This window comes from Perna viridis, chromosome 7, assembly GCF_037379345.1.
Source record: "Perna viridis isolate PV_CMFRI_1.1 ecotype Kerala chromosome 7, ASM3737934v1, whole genome shotgun sequence".
Lineage (NCBI taxonomy): Eukaryota > Metazoa > Mollusca > Bivalvia > Mytilida > Mytilidae > Perna > Perna viridis.
Window position 1 is genome coordinate 46141119 of NC_142451.1, and position 22203 is coordinate 46163321.

At 31.1% G+C, this 22203-nt stretch overlaps 1 protein-coding gene across 1 annotated transcript; it reads left to right on the top strand.

The window, feature by feature from the left end:
* Positions 1 to 4562: 4562 nt before the first annotated feature.
* LOC148612954 (putative amine oxidase [copper-containing]) lies at positions 4563 to 15307 on the top strand. Its single transcript, XM_088594888.1, has 5 exons — positions 4563 to 4963; positions 7694 to 7717; positions 10928 to 11011; positions 12037 to 14093; positions 14697 to 15307. Exons 3-5 carry the CDS (start codon positions 10945 to 10947, stop codon positions 14994 to 14996), a joined length of 2424 nt encoding a protein of 807 aa, XP_088451014.1. The 5' UTR covers positions 4563 to 4963; positions 7694 to 7717; positions 10928 to 10944; the 3' UTR covers positions 14997 to 15307.
* Positions 15308 to 22203: the final 6896 nt, after the last annotated feature.

The following is a 22203-nucleotide window of genomic DNA, read 5'->3' on the forward strand; positions in this document are numbered from 1 at the left end:
AGCCAAGACAAGACAATAGCTGAAAAAAGCATAAGAACAAATCGCAGATTTTTTTTCATTCAATAATAAAACATTATATCAACAATATAAAGGAAATTTAAATCAAATGAAAACATGCGTTAATTTCTATCAGAGTAAATTATAAATGACCACATGCCTCATAAGTGTCTTGAAAAAATGCACAGGTGCAAAATTAGTGATCTTGGTATAGTTATTGTTTGTTGAAACATTTATCGACATACATGTTGCCAATCAAAATATTAACTTAAGGAATAAGTTTATAATATTTATACATATTTTTGCTTCAGAAATTTCACAAAGTAATATATGTCTCGATTAGCGACAGAGAAAAAATATAGAAAGATATTCCTTTATTTACCAGTACAGGTAGAATTTAGATATTACCTATGGTAGGAGTGATTCATGGTGCAGAAAACAATCGATGCAAATTCTCCTCCTCCTACTAAAATCAACCAAAACCAACCGAATCAAGAAAGGTTACTCTTGCAAAGTATAATTTTATACATAATATGTTCTCTAAAGCGCAAGAACCAAATGAGAAGGCTTGTTTAGTTCTCTTTAAAGTTACGAAATCAGTAAAGGGAAGTGACTTTGGTTGGTTTTTTGACATGCTTAAATCTCTTCCTATCTGAGTTTTAAGAGACTGATACTTAAGTTCACTGAAATCTTCTTCATATTCCACATCCGAGTACTGCAACTTTTGGTAGGAACACATTCTAAACAAATTTGAAGTCAATTTTCAAAGTTGTGGACATGGAACTAGTAATGCAGACAATGAAGCGCTCTTTGCATGGAAATTAATAAGAGTAATCAAGGGAACCACGATTCTAGAGGAATCAAAAGAATGTAATCCAGAGGAGACAAAGACCAGTCATGGAAAGCAGACATACACAACAAATAATATAAAGTAACTAAAATAATACATACATGTACAAAATGACTAAAGTAAATGAGCCACTCTGACTTCACTAAAAACTGGGAGCATGGACCAGGTTCATCGGTTAGGTACGCGTTCTCTGCTTTTCTAGAAGCCGCCGCCAAGTTGCTCATAAAATGTCTAGTCCGGGACAGATGAAAGAGGAAAGAAAATGTTGAATAATTCAGAAACCTAATTGTAAGAAGTCTAGCTCGATATAAAAAGTCTCCATAGTTACGGCAAGCTCTGGTATAACGTATGAGTTGTGATATGAACACTTCATGGGCAGGTGATGAAAGGGTGTAATAGATACACTGGAATACAAAGAAGGGGGATAATCCTTTCGTCTTTCGTTAAAACAAAATGGAAGATGTAACCTGTTTGTAATGATCTATATTTTTAATTATCGAAAGCATTCTAACATTTTTATGTAGAATTATGTTATGTAGTGTCAATTCCAACCTGTTTAGTCGCACTACAAATATTATGACTTCTATAGGAACAAAAAAAAACAATGTTATTTGTTGATTTATATTCGGGGAAATCAAACCCCAGAAAGGAATCTATTATACTTTATATGATAAATTTAACTCTCCATAAAAATAAGTGAGTCGAAATAATGGACTAAAAGTTGGGAGCCAATGTTCATTTGAGAGTTTTATTTGCCATCGAAATAAGGATGTGTGTTTTTTTTTTTTTTTTAACAAAGGAATAATAATGAAAATTGTGCATTAAAATATAAAAAAAAAAAAAAAAAAAAAAAAAAAAAAAACATGATAACAACATGAATTCTAAGCTTTATATTGAAATTATCTCTGGACAGAAGATGCTAACTTGAAATTAGACCACATTGACAACTCTAGCTTTGGGTAGTATCTTTGTTAAAGGTAGTTCCATGTTTGATGGGGTCATAGTAGTTGTTAAAATTTGGACATTTGTTATGGAAAACAAATACGTACCACAATGATTATGAATAAAAATGAAACAAGGCATAGGGATTTTGTGTAAATTTGCCCAATAAATATTGATTCACAGGTTTTCAAAAAATGCTTGAGCATATATGTAAGCGTAAATATAAATGAAATAAAAAAATGCTGCTGTCTTCTGTTATCATGGTAACTAGAAAATGAGCCCCTTACAGTTAGTAGGTATCTCAGGTATTTACGAAAATTTAGCATAAATCTCTGTGTAAAATGTAGCTATACATATGAAATTTAAGAATAAGAATAAGAAATTTGGTAAAACTAATATTATGAAATTTGGTTATGTGATAATAAGGAAGAAAATGTATCATCTAATTGTGACCATGATATAATTATAAGGTTTTTATAAGAATATTGTAATAATGAAACATTGCATAAAGAATGTGCATGGACTGGTTTTAAATAAGGATTACTTTATAAAATTGAATGTAGAATGTGTGTATTCGGTAATTTATCATAAGAAGACCATCTTAAAATTGTTTGTACTATGTGAATGGAGGGATTTTAAATAAAGGAAACCAAAAACTTAGTGCGTAGACATTTTATATTATGACTCATAATATTTAATAGAAGTGATTTAATGTAAGCACACGTAATGCATGTTAAAATTTAGTTCATATGTGCATATGATGCGTATAGAATGTATCTTTAAATGAATACGTAAACAAGTGTTTATCGGAACTACATGGTTTATTTGAAAACCTTACACCAGCGATTTTATTATGAGGCTGTATGCATACACATGTACACTATGTACGTATCCTGATTTTATGTCAACGGTAAAATGCTTTGAAAATGAAGAATAAAAGGTAATAATAAAAAAGGCAAAGTCATAAATTTACTTAAGACGAGCTTATTGATTCGGGGAAAACGCACTGCAGTATCTCTTTTTTCGGTTATGCATATATGCTTGAATATCATGCTGGCACGCCGATTAACATAGGTAGTGTTATGCAGTATGTTGCCTTTTACTTTTACGGGGCATTACATAATCAAAATCAAGAGTACTCTAGATTAAATGAGACAGGTAAATTATTTAAAGATTGTCAAAACGTTTTAGCCAACCGTGTAATACCCACATTGAATAAACATATGCTACTTTATCCAATTGATGAAGGTACTGGTCTTTTTTCAACTATTAGTTAAAATAATTTCATTTTGAACTAGTACTTAAGACATTCAGAAGTTAAATCCAACATTTAATAGAAAATTACTACTTATACATGACCCGTGTCCATGGGTAATATTTAAAGTAGTGCAAGTAACTTACTCTGTTACCCTCTTAATTCGTTCTTATTCAAAGATGCTGAAAAGTCTATTTAGATCAATTTTGCAACAGATATTTATCATAGATACCTATCAAATGCAATTAACTTCCGAGGAAATTTCTACAGCATTTGCGCAAATGCCAAAACGAGAGGATTGATTTGAACAAATGGTTATTCTAATAATTGCATGTTGTAAAACGGTCGTGTCAAACAGACTTTGGCAATTGAGTCAGAAACTATTTTCAAACAAATCTGCAGGAAATTATGATATTAAGACAACAATCGCGGAATGGGTGGAAATGACGAGCCTCCTTAATACTTTGAAACTATTGAAAACTAATGAAAATTGTTATTATGTTCTTATTTACAAGAGCGGCGTAAGTTTTAACTTGGTTGCTAAGGATTTTCCCCTAGTTAAAAAAAACAACCAATATATTTGCCAAACTACCAAATGAAATGACGCTAAAACTCAAGAAAAACGAAAAATACAGAATGTTTTGATGCAGTTAGTTGATTAATGTAGTTTAAATTATACACAATGAAACCACAGCAACTTCAAGACTTTTTGGGATTTCTGTCGAGATGTATAATATCTACTGTAAAAGTAATTTAATTTGAGGATACCAATTTTCGTGGATTATGGGAGAATCACAAGTTCGTGGATTCTTGAATTCGTGGTTTTGAGGTTTTCAGTATACACATCGATGGAATTATCATCTTCGTTGGGAACTAAATTTCGTGGTATGGTCTAACCACAAAAAATCACGAAAACTGGTACCCCACGAACAATAGTACTTTTACATTAAATGTCAACGTTTCTGTTTCTCTTAAAATATCCAAACAATTAATTTTTGTTTATTTTGTATAATGTGTGATTAGGCCATTCAGCAATAAACTGACAAAGGTATTACGCGCTTCTCTAAAGCAATATGAAGTGTAAATAAAAATAATGTCTTGAAAAAAAAATATGACAAATAAAATAAAACACTTTTTTGCTCTTATTTGTAACATCGTCGTGGACTTAGAAGACAATTTAAACACATTTACCTGATTATTAATAACGATAAAACTCTAAAGTATTTAGGAATAGTTATTATTCGAAGTAACACGAAGAAATAAGCTTCATCAGTAATAACTGAATTACTGATCAACTTTAGGCGATACTTGCAGTCATAAGTAATAATAAAAAAAGGAAAGTTTATGTAGCAAATAGCAGTATCAGTGCAAAGACTGGAACTTTATCACATGATTACAACATACAAACATACTGGTGTTTAATCCCGTGCTCATATACTATATTAATTGTTTACAAATTACTACGAAAAATCTGTTAATAAACTTAGTAGCCTTCAAATGACATTTAGTAGAAAAAAAATCATTATTGTTACAAAACAGTTGGGCAAATAACCCAGGAAACCTTCGAGGAAAATTTACGTGAAGATTTTATAACTTTAGTTATTGTACAGAAATCGAATTTTTACTAACGACGATAACATTAGAATGTCAGTATTTACTTGTTCAAATGAAATGTTCTCAGTAAAAAACAACGACATTGGGAAATAGAGGAAATTGTTTAAATTAGTGCTTGCCACTGCAAATCACGTTCGTCATATACGCATTAATTTGTTACATGCAACATGTTCTTTACATGTACTTTTCCATTCTTTATTTCATCCTTGAGTAAATAAACCAATCAAAGATGATGATTATCTTACATCGATCAAAAATCTGACTAACGCACATGTTGGCAACCATAACCTCTGGCCATTTCCGTTGTAAGTAGATTACAGCAATTATTTTTAGATACGAATACACGATGTGTTGTACAATGCATCTCCAACAAACGGTTTTTGATTTAGATATTTCATAAAGTGGGAAAACAAGATGCAATAGTGTATTTACTTGACGAAAAATGACTTTTAAGAAAAAAAAACAAAAAACAAAAACAAAAAACAAAACAAAAACAAAACAAAAAAACAAAGGTACAAAGGAGGGGATATCTCAAGCTCCGATTTATCAGTCCGACGTTTAATATTCACTCTAGACGCTACAGTCAGCCCTATAAGAAATTTCAAGAATATTGATAGTCGGGAAAAGTGATAGATTTAACACCACGTTAACTTTTCCAATTGTTAAACGACGTTTGATTTGAATAATGTCCGAGGCCTATCTGCAGCGGTTAGTAAGAAAGAAAACAAACGACTACCGCTGCTTGGGAGTAGGGAAATCAGCGATAAATCAATGTCGGGAACACTGAGAACAAAGAATGTAAGGACAAATAAAAAAAATAAACAAAATAAAATACAAATACCATAAATACAATTAAACTTAAAGTACGCAAAAGGCAAGTATGAAAAAGGCAAGGGAACAGCAAGTCTCAAAATCTGTAAAATTTAAAGAATATAATTACAAGTTACAAGTTATAAAACGTCATTTATCATGTGATATAATTTGTTGATTTGACCAAATACAATTGTGTGAAATAAATACACCAAACATTATTAAACTTGCGTACTAAAAGGCTGGCCAACATGTCTTTAAATTAAGTTTTCCATTTTTACTGTCGAAAAATGACGTTATGAGGGTCAGCATAAATGTTTGTACTTGATACAATCTTATTGATCATCATATCCAAGGATGCCATTAATCATAATGGTGAAATGGGTAGGCGGGGTTATCACCAATCGGGGTAGTGAGGTCAAGAGTTTACTAGTAAGTGTGTCGAAAAATTACATAGTGCATCACTAGCCTCATCTTCTAAGGTTTAACTCATTCTGAGGTAAGTGCTCTCTGCATATTCTATAAAATACCATATATATATGCCTACTATATACTTTAAGACTAACCTAAAAAAAATGCGAAGTTTGTTAATGCTTCGTTGCATCATGCCATAAAACTATTAAAATTTGACCAAAAGCTGCTATACATACATGAACGAGGTCAGTCTCTACTTTTATGTATACAAAACAACCAACTCTCTATATATTGCAAATTTTGATAAGCAATCATTGCTCAAACTCCTTTGTATACAGTTACAAATGCGGAAATTTATAATTCAAACATGAACGTAAAATAGTTTGGATTAAATCATTCATTCATAAAGCATTATTATATATAAGTTCAATATTTTCCTCTTTAAATGTTCTTATATTATGTTTATAAGTTTCACACTCTAAGCGTTATTGTAAACCTGTACGTTGATGTTGTATTATATGCAATTGTTTGTAATGAACACACATGATTCAATTTCCAAAAAATAACTAAATCAAAAGGTATCCGTCTACCGCTACACATTTACACCAAATGTGGCTTTGTTACTCTCACTACCTGCTCCATGTATAGATAATGTGTAAATTTTGTGGATTCAACGGCTCAATTTTGTTACAACTAATTTAATATGTAGAAATGTGCCAATAAATCATATCAAAGTAATTTTTTAGTGAAAATATATAATTGAGTTGTAAATTAGAGACAGAAATGGTAGTATTGATTTCCATATGCCGTTAATACTAATCATTAAATTTATTCAGCCATTCACTATACTAGTAAAGCATAACACGTGTCATGCTAAGAAATAGGTTAGAAAAACAGTGCCCCTCTGACCCGACAATCGTTCTTGATCTTGACCTTGATTACAACAAATTTTCAATTCAATATTAATTTTGCAAACTAAATATATTAACTTTGAAACTAGCGAACCATGCATTACAAATATGAGCAAATACATCTGATAAGCTGTACAATATTAAAGATAGGAGATGAGAAAAAATCTATCATAATTGAAATTTTAAATACCCCTTTAATGATACGAAAATCAAGATCCAGAAAATAACAAAGCTCATTGCCAGTGATAGGAGTTTCAATTGTTTGATAATGTTTCATTTGTTAAAGTGGCAAAATGGTCGTTACTAGGGCCCAAAACACCATCCGTACGTATACAAGTGTTATTAAAGTTTTGTACAAATACTGTTTAGATGGATCTTAACTTCATCTAATAGTAATCAAAGGAATCTAGATTCTAGTAGAAATCAAAGGAATGTAATCCAGGGACAAAGACCAGACATGGAAAACAGACAATCACAACAAAAATAATACACACAAAGTAACAAAAGAAATGAGCAACTCCACTAATAACTGGGAGCATGGACCAGGTGCAAGCAAACAAATATTGTGAAGACAAATTGTTGTATAACAAATACTAATTAAATTATTGATAACTAGGCCAAAGAGTAATTAAGGGAACCAAGGTTATAGCGGTAATCAAAAGAATGTAATCCAGGGACAAAGACCAGACATGGAAAACAGACACACACAACAAAGAACATAAAGTAACTAAAATCATACATACAAAGTAACAAAAGCAAATGAGCAACTCGGACTCCACTGAAAACTGGAAGCATGGACCAGGTGCACCGGGAGGGTAAGCTTTTCTAGAAACATTGTCAAGAAAAACATCGAGTGCCGTTATCAAGGAATGTCTAATTTACATAGTTTGTCTGTTTCAGGATGACTTAGAAAAGAAAGAGAAGGTAATGTTCATACAGGATTTTTCAAATGCCCATTTTAACATTTTAAGCTATTTTTAATGATATTATTAGGAACGTTGTATTGAAAGTATAGAAACATTCAATAAAGCTTTTAATAGCATGCAATGCATCAGATACATCCAACGAATTAACTATTTTAACACTTCTGAATGCCTTATCGCAAAACTCGATAACAAGTGTTTTTAAAAGTGTCTTAGTGAATAAAATAGATATTTTTAAGTTGAGTTGAACTGGGACAAAAAATAAATTTTCATTTGTAAGGTATAGTTTGGGATGCCAAGTTTGAAATTTCATAACGTTTGGTTCTGACTGTAAAGATAAAAAAATCCACTGTATATGTTAACAATGCCATTTTCCGAAAAGTCAGTTAAAAGGTGTGTGACTCTGGGATTCCGCTTTGCATCATCTAAAGCTAATCTCAAAGTATTATCTACAGTTTATATTTCTGATAAAAATGCATGTATGCGTATGGCAAAATTATCTTAATAATTGATTCCATATGCATGCGTGCATTTTTACACTGAAATGTTCGGCTGAATCAGGGACTATATCATATATCTTGATATATCATATATTTAGATTATAATATACTATTTTTTTGTATATGCATTTTAAATGGTCGTTTCAACTCTATATTGTTTACCCTATATCGCATACCCTTTATCACACCCTAGACCTATATTTCTTGCTCGATATTACACCCCTACACAGATACCTGAAGTACAATTATGATATATGATTTAATGAACATGACATGTTAAAATCTGTATCACATGCGGTATAAACCCTCGAACTATATCACTCCGCGAGCCGGTGGCCCTTGTGGTGATATAGAAGTTTCGGGTTGATACTGCATGTCAAAAAGATTATGAAATGTAATGTTCATTATATATCGGACCATTCAAAAGGACAAGTATACCCATTCCGCTTTAAATACCGGGTTATTAAGTTTGTTTTATATTTTTTATAGTCTATAAACCCCAAAATGAAGTTGTAAGGAATTCTTACACTTGTTTTCCTAATATTAAAGCATGCTTGATATTGAGTATGGTGGCTGTAGGCCTTATTTTGTTTTTAGAAATGAATGACCAAAATGGGATGAAAAGTGAACATTTTATATCAGTTTATTGTGAAAGTGTAATTGCCTGTTGTATCTAACATTAATGTATAGGTAATACAGTTTTCAGTTAAATATTTGTTAGTGATTTCACATAATTGTTATTCTATATGAAAAAAAAAACCAAACTATTTAATCTTGTTATTTTGTGAGGAAGCATGCCTGTTAATTACTCTGAAAAAATTGGAATTTTTTTTTAAATTTTTTTTTTCTTTGGTAAATGAACATCTAACCTATGGATACAGTTATCAATTTCTGTGCTTAAATTGGTGATAGTGTCCAAACTTGTCCTATTAGTTCAAGATTTGTAGTTTGCATTCGTATACGATACACCTATGAGACATTTTCATTAACGTAGTACATGTGGGTTCTTTTTGAGCATTTGTGATATTGTATTTGTTTATTTGTTTGTTTGGCAACAGATACGCTAATTCCTTCTATATGCAATGCGCAATCGTAGATACTTGCAGTTGTATTGAGATAAGTTATATAAAAACTTAATGCAGTGAATGGTAAAATACGGGATACTTTACCCTGAGATATCATTGTTGAAATACCTTTTAAAATAGATGGTTACTAACAATGAACTAAATGAGTATATATAAAGCCGTATTTTCAAAATAGTTTCAGATAATATTTGACATTAAAGTTTTTGTCTATGCTATAAGTTCTTTAAAGAAGACATCGACATGAACTCGGTGTTTCTAGAAAAACAGAGGACGCTTACCCTACCGGTGCACCTGTTTTTAGTGGAGTACGAGTTGCTCATTTGCTTTTGTTACTTTGTATGTATGATTTTAGTTACTTTATGTTCTTTGTTGTGTGTGTCTCTTTTCCATGTCTGGTCTTTGTCCCTTGATTACTCTCTCTGTCTGTTACATATTGTAAACTAAACTGTCGTAAATGAAACATTGTAAAGCATGATCGGCTAATACAAATCATGACTGTCAGCAAAATGTTTAGAAAAATAAAATGCGTATTATGATTATTTGTATAAAACTGTTATTACCTTAAAAAAGAAACTTGCAATGTGCTCTATATTTGCATATTTTTTATTAACGTCGGTGTATCTATATCATAAAATGTACGGTGGCTTTCTGCACATAATACCTATAAACTGAATCATACAACAATACCTTCACAGCCGCAGGACGACATTTGTGCTACTTTCAGACATATATTCCATAATTATTTTTCAATGACCAGACAATAATGTGACTGAAAGTGTATTGGTATTTAAACAATTGCACGACAAGGTATAAAATGCCGTACCACTAATGGAAAGCTGAGTTTGGTAAGTTTTGGTTGATCTAGTAGAGTTGTGGCCTTTTTGGGTAAATAAACGGTTAGAAATAAACATTATTGCAATTTTGTACAAACAACTTATTTGTTATGTCAAATATAGAATGTTGTAGCACCTTGAATGCTTTATTATTGGTTAAGAGTTTTGTGTTGTATCAAATATTTATTCACATTTCAAAATCAGTGTGTAACTTGATGTACTCGACAAGTTAAAAGTTTTGTATATCTTAATCGGAATAAATGTATTTTCCTTTATGACAGTCTTACATACACCTAATATGTCTTTAGACATTTTAGTCCCGTCGCATTGTTTGCGCCTGCCCCTAGTCAGGAATTTCTGGCAACAGTATGTCTTGTTTCGTTTTCACCTTTAGTTTATTCTTATGTTACTTGACTATATACACGCAGCTCTTTCGTTGTACCTAATGTGTTGCGGCCAGCTGCAGCCTGACATTTGGTATAATGGTTTCCTCATTATTGAAAATAAACGGGTGGTCATGGGCTGACATTTTAATCCCGGTGGGGGTTGTTGTTTTTGCCATCTACGACATATCTATTCTCGTTATATTAGTTGTCTTTCTCACAACCCACTTATTTTGTTATAGACTTGTAAAACATATTTAAAATAATGCATTATACCAGCTACTACATACGACATGTCGGGGGATCTATAGAGTGAAATAATTGATTATATATGAAGCAAACCCAAGTTACTAAAATCATTATAAATACAATGATGCCAATCACATAATCTTTAATGACATGTTTTGTAGTGAAAAGGATATAAATAATGGCTTTCAAATCAAGAAGGAAAAATATGGACTTCCGAAACGAAAGAGACGACGAAAAAGGAAAAGGTAAAAACACCAGTATGCTATTTTGGCAATTTACAAATGCTATTCGTATGAAAGACTAGTTCAACATAAATAATTACATAAATAACAGTTAATTATCATCGTCATGGTTAAACCATTAATTATGATGAACACTTTATTGAATTACAGCAAATGACAGTAATATTCTGATAAGCGAAAGTATCTTCGCTTAAAGTATTCTTTTTAGTGTTTTTTTCCGCAGGCAACCTATCTTTGATTTTTTCTTGTTGAATATTTCGACTTTCTTTGTAGTTTTATCAAAACATGGTCACTCTAATTTTGAAATAAATTCGTACTTAATATAGACAACAAAGAGTAAAAACCTTTAAAAGAAAGCTGCATAGTTAACTTATCTGTTTAACAGTGTATGAAATTTCTACTCTTGATCACAGTTTCTAGGATGGATATATATTTGATAAAAAAAATTGATGACTAGAAACAGAAATGTAAATCAGTAATTGATTACTGTACTTTATAAGATACAAAAATATCAACCTTATTCATATTCAAATTTTGATATAATGTACTTTGTTTCAAGAATTAACCTGTCATCATCAGCATTATATAAGAGTTAAATAAAGCATAAAAACTTCCTATGTCCTTTATTCATTTTTTGACATTTCGTAATATTCCTTTTTTTTTTACTGGAAAGATATACAAGTTTCATTGATAGTTTACATTTTTAACGAAATAATTGTCGAACGACGCAAATTTGAAAATTGTAAAAACAACTCAAACGTATACAGTATTCCAAAATAATGACAATTTTATATATTAGTCCATATAGTCCTACAGGTAGAAACAAGGAAGCCATGATTTGAACGGAATTGAATGTGTCCATAATCTAGACACAAAGACTAAACCAAAATAAATACGGAGGCTAAATGGGAAACTCAATCAAAAGATTAAGTCAATTACATAAAAAAAAACATAAAACAGAAACAAAAACAACACCAATAAAAATTAAAAACAACAAAAAATGCATGTTCTGTTCTATTTCCTTGTAGGTAGTAAAGCAGAAAAGTGGTTTAGCCGACGGATATTGGTTTTTATTTCAATATTTTTCGTGATAGTATCCATATGTCTGGCTATAGCGCTCACAATAATCGTGATAATGTACAAAGATAGCAACTTCCCAGTCTTAGGAGAAAAATATGGCAAACAGAATTTGGTGATATCCGATAATCCATCAGTTTTTGCACCTCTGACCGAAGAAGAAATACGATCAGTCAGAATATTTCTGCAAAGCAGACCTGAGCTCAGTCTTGTAGATATGGGGAGTTATAATATTAACGAAAGTTTTATCTATATGAGTGACCTGTTTATACCAAAAAAGCAGGACATTCTCGATCATCTTGACAACGGTGGTAAAAAACCTGAAAGAGAGGCTCATGTTGTCGTGTATAGGGGTGATCAGGATCCTCCTTTTATTGAGGAATTTATCGTCGGGCCGTTACCGAACCCTACAAAGTATAGGCCAGCTGAGTTTCGACCGAGGAAAATACCGATGAGATATCGAGTACCGTATGGTGCTGGGGAAATACAGGAAGCGTTCAATTTTGCATTTCAAGCAGTTGATTCACACCTTAGTTCCATATTTCAGGAACTCTTTGGTGGAAGATTAATTAATTGTGGAGATAAATGCCTAACCTTTCGATACGCCATTCCATTGACTCCATTATTTAGTGGTAATAATAGAACAATAATATTAACTTTGTTTCATAAGGTAGAATATGTATTGCAGCATCCTTTATATTTTAGTGTGTTTATAAACGTTGAAATGAAAAACTTAGCAATTTCATTAATGTGCTTTAATAGGCAATATTTTACGAGTTTCGATGACCTGATAGCTTATTACAATGCAAACAAAACATTGTTACCTACTATACCATATCCTATGTATAGTTTTGATCTATTTTCCGTCTTAGCCCGACGTGGAACACCACCAATTGACACTCCGCTTCAGAACCCAAGGCAAATTTCTCCGGATGGAAAACGATACAATATCAACGGTCGCCATGTTGAATACATGTTTTGGAAATTCGACTTCCGAATGGATGCTGTGCATGGCGCTCAAATTTATGACGTTAGGTTCCAGAATGAACGCATTGCATATGAAATAGGTATGCAAGAGATTGCTGTGTTATATTCAGGAGATGGACCTAATGATTTATTTGCGCACTATTTAGACAGTTTGTCATCTATTGGTACAACGTCACATTTTCTTTTTCCTGGTATTGATTGTCCATTTGACGCAACCTTCGTACCGGCAACGTTTGATATCGGAAACAAAGAACCGGTAACCACACCCTCCTCTTTCTGTTTATTTGAATTCAATACGGGAACTCCACTCCGTCGTCACAACTCCTATCGACATATGGATGGCCTATTTTTTGAAGGAATGGAAAATGTGGTGTTAAACTTACGAACAATTCACACAGTTGTTAACTATGATTACATTGTTGATTTCGTATTCTACCAAACTGGTGCTTTAGAGGTTAAAGTTACATCAACAGGATATGTCAAATCGTCCTTTTTTACTCCACATCAAAAACCATATAGTTTTGAATTGAACGATAACTACGCTGCTACTATTCATCAACACTTATTTCATTTTAAGGTTGATTTAGATGTAAAAGGAACAGCTAATCGTTTCGCAACGCTTGATATCGAGACTGACGAAGTACCAAATCCATTGTCAAATGGACCAGCAACAGTTATACAAACTAAATTCTCTAGGTCTGAAAAACAAACTGAGCTGGCTGCTGCATACAACTTTAAATTCGAAACTCCGAAATACCTAATTATGTATAACGAACATGAAAAAGATGCTCATGGAAATGCCAAAGGATACCGAATTGTTAATAGAGGAATGTCAAAACAACTTCTTCCGAAGGGATTCGGAAATGAACCAATGGTAAGCTGGGCGAGATACCAGGTCGCTATTACAAAACACAACAACAGTGAACGTACAAGTAGTTCTATTTATTCAACATATGATCAAGAAAACCCAGTGACAAATTTTCAAGGTTACATTGATAATGATGACTCTATAGTAGATGAGGTAAGTAAGTTAAAATTCTAAAGCTGTAAAAATTATTTAGTACTTGTTTGTCTCTAATTCACGATAAAATCTAGTATGAGTTTGAAAATAGTAACATTACATGAAAAAAGTATTAAATAGAGAATGAAAAATAATCTTAAATTAACAGATAGAATCTATACAGTTGCAAATCTTGCCGTGATTCGAAAAGACATTAGACATGTATATACGTATATCACTGTTTCAACTTTAATACACACAGAGAATCTTTTTAAGATTTAATTTGTCGTCATGGAAACTGTTTCTTATTCTAACGTTATAATTTTATTTTTTACTATCAATTCTATCAGTTCTAACAATAAGCTCATGTGTGTCTATAGCAACATAAATATAAAGTTCCAAGAACATATAAAGGGCAGCCTTAGATCTCTTTAGACTTGTTTTAAAAGCCTGGAATAAATAATGTAACTATTTGCTAAACTATATCGCAATACGTGTTCGATATAAGTGAGTAAATGTATTTGCATTTAATATTTTTATTCAAGCGATATTACTAACAAAATAATAAATTCTAACGTTTTTGTTTACTTTTAATGGTTGATCAGTTGAATGTTTTATGTTCAGGATCTTGTTGCCTGGATAAGTATGGGAAAATATCACATTCCCCATACGGAAGATCTACCAGTCACAGCTTCTCCCGCGATGGATGCGAGTTTTTTTCTCCAACCGTATAACTACTTTAAAGAAGATCCTGCAATTGCATCAAAGAATGCTGTGAGAATAGAACTTTCAGATAGAAAAGACCCAAGATCTCCTGTGAAATTCGAACGTTATGGTGTAAAATTTGGAGGTTATTGTAATATGGAGATAAATGATTATGAATCCATAGTACGAAAATACACCGACTTCAACATAGAGGTGTAAAGGGAGGCTGAACAATGTTATAAACAGGAGCATCTACCCGGTGCATTCCTGCATCAACGTCAATCAATTTGCATGTTGTCCAACAATAAACACAACAAAGACTATTAAAGGGACATTTCAGAGGAAGAAGTTCAATTAGTAAATTTAAAGAAAGGGATGTTCCAGTTGATAATTCTTTGCAAAACTTTGCACAAAATGAGGAAAATTTTCTTAAAAAACCAGGACGGTCCATACAAACCCTACACCCACCACTAGTGTTTGTTATTGTTGTATAGTAGTATTATATATCAATTCCTTTATCCTTAAAACATTGACAGTGTGTAAAGCCTGTTGTTTTATTTTGCACATATTTTGTTATAGATAGTGACTTCATCACGGATAATATCAGGTTTCACCTCATATGAACTGTGATAAAGTCACTATCAAAACCAAAATGCCATTTATTCCTATAATCTTTTTTCTGAAATACTAATGTTGGATTCACCTGCAAAGACCAAACTGGAATATTACTGCACTGATGTATTGACAAGACAGTTAAGTGTTGTAATAAGAAAAACAAAACAAATCAAAATGGAACAAAACCAAAATTGAATGTGATTTTTTGGTCATTTTTTCAAAGTATTAAATTCTAATGAAAACCATGATTTCCTTTTCAAATCAACTGACAATATCTTTCTTATTTCAAAACTAAATAAAAGGAGAAAAAATTATGCAAGAAAATGACCGATTTTAAGTTTACTTCACCAACATGTTTTACGCTATGAAATACACTAAGCTTCCCGAGAAATGCGCCTTGAAAAAAACATCATCTAACGCAGTGCTCGTTGTGTTCTTTATAAATTGTGCTTATCTTCATAGAATTGTCTTTTTTTTTTATTTTTGTTGAAATCAAAAACAAATAAAGAAAGCTATAAAAGAAATTCTAAGTTCACATTTCAAAACTTTGAGGGTTTCCTCAATAGCAGCTACAGACCAAAATGTATGTTGTTTGATCAAAATTATTCACATAAAGCCTGTTAAATATGTCGTGTAAAACGACCCAAAATAACACCTAAGAATATTGAATAAAACAATAGCCATTTTGCCTGATGACATTAAAGACAGGCAATATGAAATAAAAATAAAAAATAAAAAAGTATGTACAAATATTGAAACATCCAATCAGAATGATAATTTTGAGAAATCATATTCCACAGAAATGGTCAAAACGTGAAAACAAGAAACAGAGCCGATCAAAACGTAGACAACAAGATAAAATACAATACATGTACAAATGTAAACAAGAAAAATAAAACAGGACGCAAAAAAAAAAAAAAAACTAAATCATTTGAAATATGAAATCCCACAAAAAACAATAAACAAAAAATAAACACAAAAAACACAAAAAAAAAACAAAACTAATAGGATTGATATCAGAAACTCTGGAAGGTTAACTACATCGCACCATATTTTTACAATTTCATGTCCATCGTCTGAATATAGCTGAAATATTGCTGCTCGGACGTTAAACCCCAACAAACAAACAAACAAACATATTTTTATAGCCTAAGAACTGAAGTTGTATCTTACCGAAGTTATTACATAGTAAATTAGTTCTATGAACAATAAGTTACTATTGGAGTATAAAAGAAAGTGGAAATGAGTCAAACACACATCTTACAAAAACATTGAAAAAACACCAAAAAAGAGGCAGGTTATTGGCCTTCAATGAACGGTAGGACATTTCCCACGCTGAATGCATAGCAGCACTCCTGGCCTTCAAATACTATGTTCGTCCCTACTATCAAAATTGAAGTCTTATGGAAGTTCATTTTATCTGTCAACCCCGGTTCAAAGGTTGAATCACTTTAATTTACTTGACATACACATCTTTACAGCAACCTTATGTTTGCAAAGAAAATGATGTTTCCTTGCATCTGTTCTGACGACCATGCTGGATTATGACTAAAACATCTAAACAAAAATTATTCCAAAAGTATCTTAATTACAGTTTGATTTCTCGAGTAAAATAGACAAACCAATGACCTACTACCCTTCTATGCGCAAAAAAAGCCTTTCCCACCAGGACAACATGTATATTGTCAACCGGATGTGATCAGTTTCATTTTATGTTATATCATATATATGTTTTCATCAAGATTGCTAACCTCTAATATGAGTTTTCAATATTTTAAATTGTTTTTGTGTGAGACAGAAATAGGTATCTAACGAAACGACATGATATAGACAAGGTGTTTCCTTTTTACCTCGTTAGTTTGAATTGTGAAATAAAGAAATGATGTCAAATTATTTTTATCCGTCAGTACCAATTTTCGTGGAAATGAGCGCTTAATCAATCACACAAATGCATTGAAATTTTATTTTCTCCGGCAGAAACCCAATTCACGGTGTGTCAAACCAACGAAAACCACGAAAATGGTACCCCATGAGAAATGTTACATCCACAGTAGATGAAATAAGGTGACAAAATCCCTCTTTAAAACAAAACTAATGATCCCATTCCAATACAATGAAATAGAATTAGTAACAAAATACTCCATATCAGACTAAACCAAACGAACGAAAAGAATCAAACAAATTAAAAAAAGGTAACCAAATTAAGAATGAAAATGGTTTATCAAAATATAGAAATCGAATGAAGAATATTCCAGTAACAATACAAGTAGGACAACATATTTACTTGATCTCGAAATCAACTTTTGTATTACAATGAGAAATTATTTGTCTCCGATTTTGAAGAGTTACATTTGTTTTCGTCAGATCCAGTGGTCTTTGAATGAATGAAAGAAAAATCAATCCAATTTCTGTATAGTTCAATCATTTTAATGAACTTTTTCGTCACCGTAATGATACATTCAGGAAAAGTGAAATCAGACCGAAGTCCTAACAAACTGAGATCAATCTGACATCATTCGGATTTTCATTTGATAGATCTAGATTTATTTCTGTTTGCACAATTAGACAGTTTCCGCTTATTGTCGGATTTAAAAAAAAATATCATTAGATAAATAATGACAAAGTCATTCCTGTAAGATTAAATTTACGTCCATCTAGAAATCATTGTTCAAACGATTTTGATATATTTGTGCTATACATTTTCAACCCAGAGGTTTGGTTATCATCTTTCTTTAAGTTGATGTCTCAAACAATATAATACTTGGATCGTATAGTTGTTATTACTTTAATGTTCTTATGTGAAATCAATAAGTTTTTACTCTCTTAGTTCACGTGTGTATACAATGAGTTTTATTCTGTCATTTTATCGTTCAGCCATGGTTTATGAACTTGTTTCAGTAATTGTAAAATGTAATGATTAACATACAATGAATATGAAAAAAGATGTTTTAAATTCCAAAAGACTTGTTTTTGAGTTAGTAAAAACGAAACCTTTAATCTTATTCAAACTTCGTACCTGACATACGTTTGCATTTGCGTCTATTAGGAGAAAGGTTGCCTATCCTATTAAAATAGAAAGTTCAAATCTTTAAGAATCTTTTAGAAAATGGGTCGCATGTAAGTTAATCGCATTTAATTCACTTAAAAAAAACATTCTTATATATAACTTATGTGAATTTGTGATATTTTACATTCGAACTATCTATATACAAAAAAAATACATTTCTTACTCATTAAAAAGACAAAAGCGGCAACAAAACAAAACGAACACACGCATATACCTGCCTGATGCATATATATATATATTAGAGTTCACGATGATATCTCATCGATTTCTAGTCTTTTGCATCATCAGTATTAATTCTTCTCTCAGCACTGCAATAATGACACTTTTAAAACAGCGATGGAAAAATGAAATGAGTATGTTTGGGAAAACCTCATGTTTATTCTGGTCTACATAAAGCAACAAATTGCATAAAAGCAAAGAGATTCTTTAATAAGACATGTCATCATATGTCGTAGATTTTGATATTACAAAGAGCATATACTCAACTATCATGCATTTTGTAATTGAAAATATTAAATGATGTACCAAACAAGGAATGACAAATCAATTATTTTCATTATTATTGTTATTATTTTGTACAGGGATATGGCTATTTTTATCATGTTATTGTCTCTGTCAACAAAACAATTAGAGGATACGTACCTAAAAGAAATATATATTTTTAATGAAAGGGGCAGATTTTTATATTTCTACAAGGCTTGTGTAAGTAATTAGAATCATGTCAATAAATATGTTTGCTCACCTATAGAATTGGTAACAACCTGGTGCCATTATTAGAGCGTATGGTGACGTGTTACATAAATAGTGATTTGACTATGCCTTCTTTTCCCATTCGTTGGACGGAGAACAAACAAAAACTTAAACTGCGGAAAAAACAACACAACAAATTAAATACTACAAACAAAAACATAAACAACAAGGAACAAAAAAGCAAACAATCCATACCATAACAAAACTAGAAATAAGTATTTAATCATAAAAGTAGACGCTTTGTTCTCTGTTTAAAAAAGCAAAAGAAAATATTTTTCTGCATAACGAAAGAAAAAAAGTTTTTTTTTGTCTATTTTAATTAAAATTTATCTCAATTACATCGCAACACATTAAATCGTTTTTTACTTATTTGATTCATTATAACGGCCACCCTGACGTTTCTAGGGTTCCTAAAAGTAAAGCATGGGCGACAAGAACATGGATATACATGGATATACCGCGAGATCTGAAAAATGAATATTCGATAAAAGTAATAAACGTGCTGATCATAACTTATGACGTATACGACCAATAAAAAACCTTAAATGAACACGGAAGTACAACCATTAAAACAACTGCACATACTGATAAAAATGGAACAAAGGTATTTCTGTTTTGTCCTATTCCAATTAATCCTTCTTTTGATTACATTTTTACAATCAGTTATTTTATTCGTTGTCATCGTTTAGCGTATGTTAGAGGGTTATCACCAAAAAATGGGGATGCATTTGGTCAATTGTCATCCATTTTGTTATGTTTATAGACTTTGCCATTGAAAATGTTGCTCTTTATAACATAAGGCTTTCCTTTGTGTAAAAAAATCTTTGAATTGACATTGCTTTACAATAAAAAAATTCGATACTTCTTTAAAGTATTTATATTTTGTTTTTGTTTTGTTTTATTTTGTTTTTTGTTTTTGTTTTTTTGTTTTTGTTTTTTTTTTTGTCTTAAAAAAACAAATGCATACGTTCACTATATCGTTACTGGTGATTTTTACTTTTTTTTCGTTTCTACTTATTTTTACATTACATTTTTGTCAAACAAAGACGAAAACATTGTGGAAACATTTAAATCAGTAAATAGCAACAATAAAACACTTGTACAATGCCATCTGTGATATAAAAGATGGAGTCCAAGACATTCGATTTCTAAGCAATCGAAACCAACAAAAAAGTCTCTAGTAATGAGAACATTTTTTTCCACGTCGGTCAAGCGGTATGAAAATTGAAGCAAAATTAGAGAAATAAAATTGATTTATTTTAGTAATATTTTGAAATCATAATACGCAGAAATCAAACATTTTTTTTAAGGTTAAGGTTGTGCCAAAGAATAAGAAATTGAAATATGAGAAAAAATAGAAAACACAATGAAAACACAAAACAAAAAAAATGATTACGCAAATGAAAACACAAAATAAAAAGAATGATAATACAAATGAAAACACAAAACAAAAAAAATGAAAACTCAAATGAAAACACAAAATAAAAAGAATGATAATACAAATGAAAACACAAAACAAAAATACACAAAAACAACAGTATTTATATTAGAAACTCTAGAAGGTTAATAAATTATACCATATTTTCAAAGCCTAAGAACTTAATTTGTATCTTACCGAAAGTAGTGTATTAGTTAAATGAATAATTAGTTACTAATGGAGTATACAAGGAAGTGGAATTAGGAAATAAGTCAAAGTAACAGTTACAAACCTTTGATAAACACCGAAAAAAGGCAGGTTTATTGGTCTTCAATGAACGGTAGGAAATTCCATACGTTGAATGCATAGCAGTACTTCAAATCATATGTTCGTACCTACTAGCAACATTGAAGTTATATGAAAGTTCATTTTTTCTGTCAATCTCGGTTGGAAGGCTGAATTACTTTAATTTACTTGACATTCACATCTTAACATCACACTCACGTTTGCAAAGTTAGACAAAATATCTGCTTTATCCAAAGGTGTTTTAAGTACAGTTTGATTCCTCGGGTAAAACCGACATACCAATGATCTGCTACCCCTCTGTGTACAAGAAAAACCTGTCCTACCAAGTCAACATATATATTTCAACCAAAAATGATCATGGAGGTAGCTGTTTTGTAATAGTAATAAAAAAGTTCATTTGGGCGAGGAAATTATTAAGTACAATATAGATTATTTTATGAAACATTTAATTTACATTTTAAGTTATCATTTCGAAAAGAAATCATGCATCGATGTATTTTGTTTTTCACTTTAGAGAAAGTGTCAACTGTTTTATATATTTAATGGTGAAATGTCAACGAACATAATTTCAAATCAATAAGCATTTGTTAATCTACGATAACATTATTTGAAGTTTCCCTTTATACAAAAATGTTAAGACCTTTTTCACATATATTACATTTATAAGCAGTCATGTTCGTTGCTTGTGAGGTTGACTAATGCATCCCACTCAAATAAATTGGAGCAACTAAACATATATCGAATATATCACAAATCGTTATTAACATAAACAACTAATTGACGCAAACAGTATGAAAAATAAAATAATATATCATTTAACAGTATACAACATATAGCATACATGTTTGTTACTATGAATTTAAAGTGAGTGTCGTTATGAAAAAAACTTAAGTTAGCCCGTCAGTCATTTTTATGTTTGTGCGAATTTCAAATTATTAAACTGGTGTTTTCTTTACAAACTATTTTTTTTTATATTTCCATGACTATTTTGAAGCAATACACAATGTAAATCTAAAAAAAGAATATCTCCGTAAGGTCCTTTCTAAAGATAACAAGTACTGTGAACCACGCTCCATAAATTTGAATTATAACTTTAAAGTTCTTATGGATGCAGTGGAAGACTATGCAAGAAAATAGGTAAAACCAGAAAAAAAACAGTGAATCTCTGTCATATTGGGAAAAGGCTGTGAAATTTCAACTTTGGAACGTATGCAAAGCTGTGGTATCATCTTTTGGTCTCTCTACCAAAGACTTTAATTGTGATTTACTGC

Coding starts and splice junctions, on each gene's coding strand:
- LOC148612954 (XM_088594888.1), top strand. CDS start 10,945: ATGGCTTTCAAATCAAGAAGGAAAAATATGGACTTCCGAAACGAAAGA. Junction 11,012..12,036: donor AGACGACGAAAAAGGAAAAG/GTAAAAACACCA, acceptor ATTTCCTTGTAG/GTAGTAAAGCAGAAAAGTGG. Junction 14,094..14,696: donor ATGACTCTATAGTAGATGAG/GTAAGTAAGTTA, acceptor TTTTATGTTCAG/GATCTTGTTGCCTGGATAAG.